The sequence below is a fragment of the Vicia villosa genome, linkage group LG3, assembly GCF_029867415.1.
Source record: "Vicia villosa cultivar HV-30 ecotype Madison, WI linkage group LG3, Vvil1.0, whole genome shotgun sequence".
NCBI classification, from domain to species: Eukaryota; Viridiplantae; Streptophyta; class Magnoliopsida; order Fabales; family Fabaceae; genus Vicia; species Vicia villosa.
Window position 1 is genome coordinate 11,559,813 of NC_081182.1, and position 2,140 is coordinate 11,561,952.

A 2,140-nucleotide genomic window follows, 5' to 3' on the forward strand; every position below is an offset into this window, starting at 1 on the left:
AAAATACAGGCAAGGGAGGTAAAGCAGAAAAAAACAGAAAGAGAGGATGTCAGGGAAGGGAGGGAGAGGAGGTTTTCACTGGTGTAAAGTAAAATCTCAGTAGACATGTGAATCTCAGTAAACCATAATTATTTATTTAACTATGATTTCAGGGTGCACAGAAAAAATAGTTACAAAACAAAACTATGATAAGGAACAAAGAGAATCCAGAAAACAATGTTAGCAAGGTCGGGAAGGAGAACTCCTGAGCCCCGACATTCTTGAATCCAGACGTACATTTGATCCAAATAATTATGGTTTTCACTGAAGGGCATATCCATTAGCAATTCTAATTAGCAACCATAGTGAATTGAGTACACAGAAGTCGATATGTGGAACGGGAAACATGTTTAAACTATGCAACTGCGAAGATTCAGACCACGATGCTATCCAATGAATCTGGGAAACTATCCAATGAATGCATAGCAAAGAAACTTAGCAGAGTCCAGGCACAAATGACGAATACACTTCATGTGCGTTCGGGTTCGGATTTAAGGAATATGGTTTAAGAGAAATTAACCAGCACCAACAAAATCACTTAAAATAAATCCAAGAACATTCAAATTTTCAAAATGTAAAAAGCCAAGAACAAAAAGACTATTACTATTATTCATAACCCTAATTTTCATAATCAGTTACAACAACAAAATTGACAGGGGATTACAATAATTTCTTACGAAATTAACAAACAGAAAAACAAAAATAGCAAAGAAGAACTCACTATAGAAGAATACGTTTATTCATTGAAGAGACTTCGAAGACGCGCAGCGAAAACTCCAGAAGAATCCCGAGAAGCTTCGTCGAGCAATGAGCGCTTGATGTTGTTCATACGATCAGTGACTGAGCTGTGTTCTTCTCTCAGATCATGAACATCCTCTTGAAGTCCATGGATTTTGTACTTTTGTCCGACGGATCTCATGCTCAAGAAAAGAATCCCAGTCATGGCGAAAAATTGAATGAAGCTGTGCTTTTGTTTCATCGCGTTTGCGAAAAAGTTTAATTTCGGCTTTGGTTTGCCGGCGCCGGCGCCGGTTGATCGGGAAGAGGAAGAAGCCATGGAGTTTGACAACCGCGTAAGGGTTACACTACTCAATCACTGCCGTCACCGTCGATGAAATAGCATCTGTGTATTTGTTATCTCTCGAATAAAACTCTCATAAAATAAGTTAAAGTATGTGGGGTGTGAAAAATAACATGATGTTCAAAAAGTATTTTTAGTTTTGGAAACAAAGAGGGCCCAAGCGAAAGCCCAATTATAATTGTTTTGTAAATTGCTTCTCTCACCCTAAACGGTGGAAAAAATGCTTTTAAGAAATCTGAAATGCATTTTCGGACATATTTTTTTACATCAAAATACGTTATAAATGAGACTTGCTCCCCTCAAAATTTAGTTGAGAAATGAATCTTTGGACCCACCCGATCAATTTTTTTTAATTTAATAATTCAGCGACAAATCCGAATGTATACTTTCGGATTTAATGAAGTGAGAATTTTAAAAAAATTTCACATTTGCAAGTTAGTAATATTTTTGGAAGTGCATTTTCGAAAATATCAAGAAGAAAATTTAATAAAACAACAAATTGAATATTCTTCTTCCTCGTGATCAAATACACTTCTTCTCCTAAAATCTTTAAAAAACATTCTTCCATTCTTTATCAATTTTTGCACTCTAAAATTTCATTCTTGTATTTTATCACATCAAAAGGAGCAAAAGAGAGTGTATTGTAAGGTAAAGTTCATGTATTTCATTCTTCATTGCTCTCATTAATCTAGTTTTTGAGTTGAAAATGTGAATGTTGCATCCGACAATACATTTTTGGATTCTAGTTAATTTCATATGGAAGTGTGTTTCCTAAATATTTCAGAGTACATTTTGTATAGTTTTTTGTGTGAATGTTTTATGTAATTGTTTGCCTTATATGTGGTGCACCATGATGTTATCTCCAAACATATTATTAAAAGAGATATAATTAAAATGCAACAATTATTAAAACTTTTGGATGATAACCATTATGTACCTAGGTATCGAGTGTGCAAGGATGGAGAAATTGTTCGAGATATATTTTGGACTCATCTTGATTCCATATAGTTGTTCAACATA

The 2,140-nt window shown here is 34.4% G+C and overlaps 1 protein-coding gene across 1 annotated transcript; it reads right to left on the bottom strand.

Moving 5' to 3' along the window:
* Positions 1-626: 626 nt before the first annotated feature.
* On the bottom strand, positions 627-1,191 carry LOC131654913 (uncharacterized). Its single transcript, XM_058924837.1, has one exon. The coding sequence runs from the start codon at positions 1,094-1,096 to the stop codon at positions 776-778; it is 321 nt and encodes a 106-aa protein (XP_058780820.1). The 5' UTR covers positions 1,097-1,191; the 3' UTR covers positions 627-775.
* Positions 1,192-2,140: the final 949 nt, after the last annotated feature.

What these genes read in the sequence shown, in the direction of transcription:
- LOC131654913 (XM_058924837.1), bottom strand. Translation starts at nt 1,096, where the DNA reads ATGGCTTCTTCCTCTTCCCGATCAACCGGCGCCGGCGCCGGCAAACCA.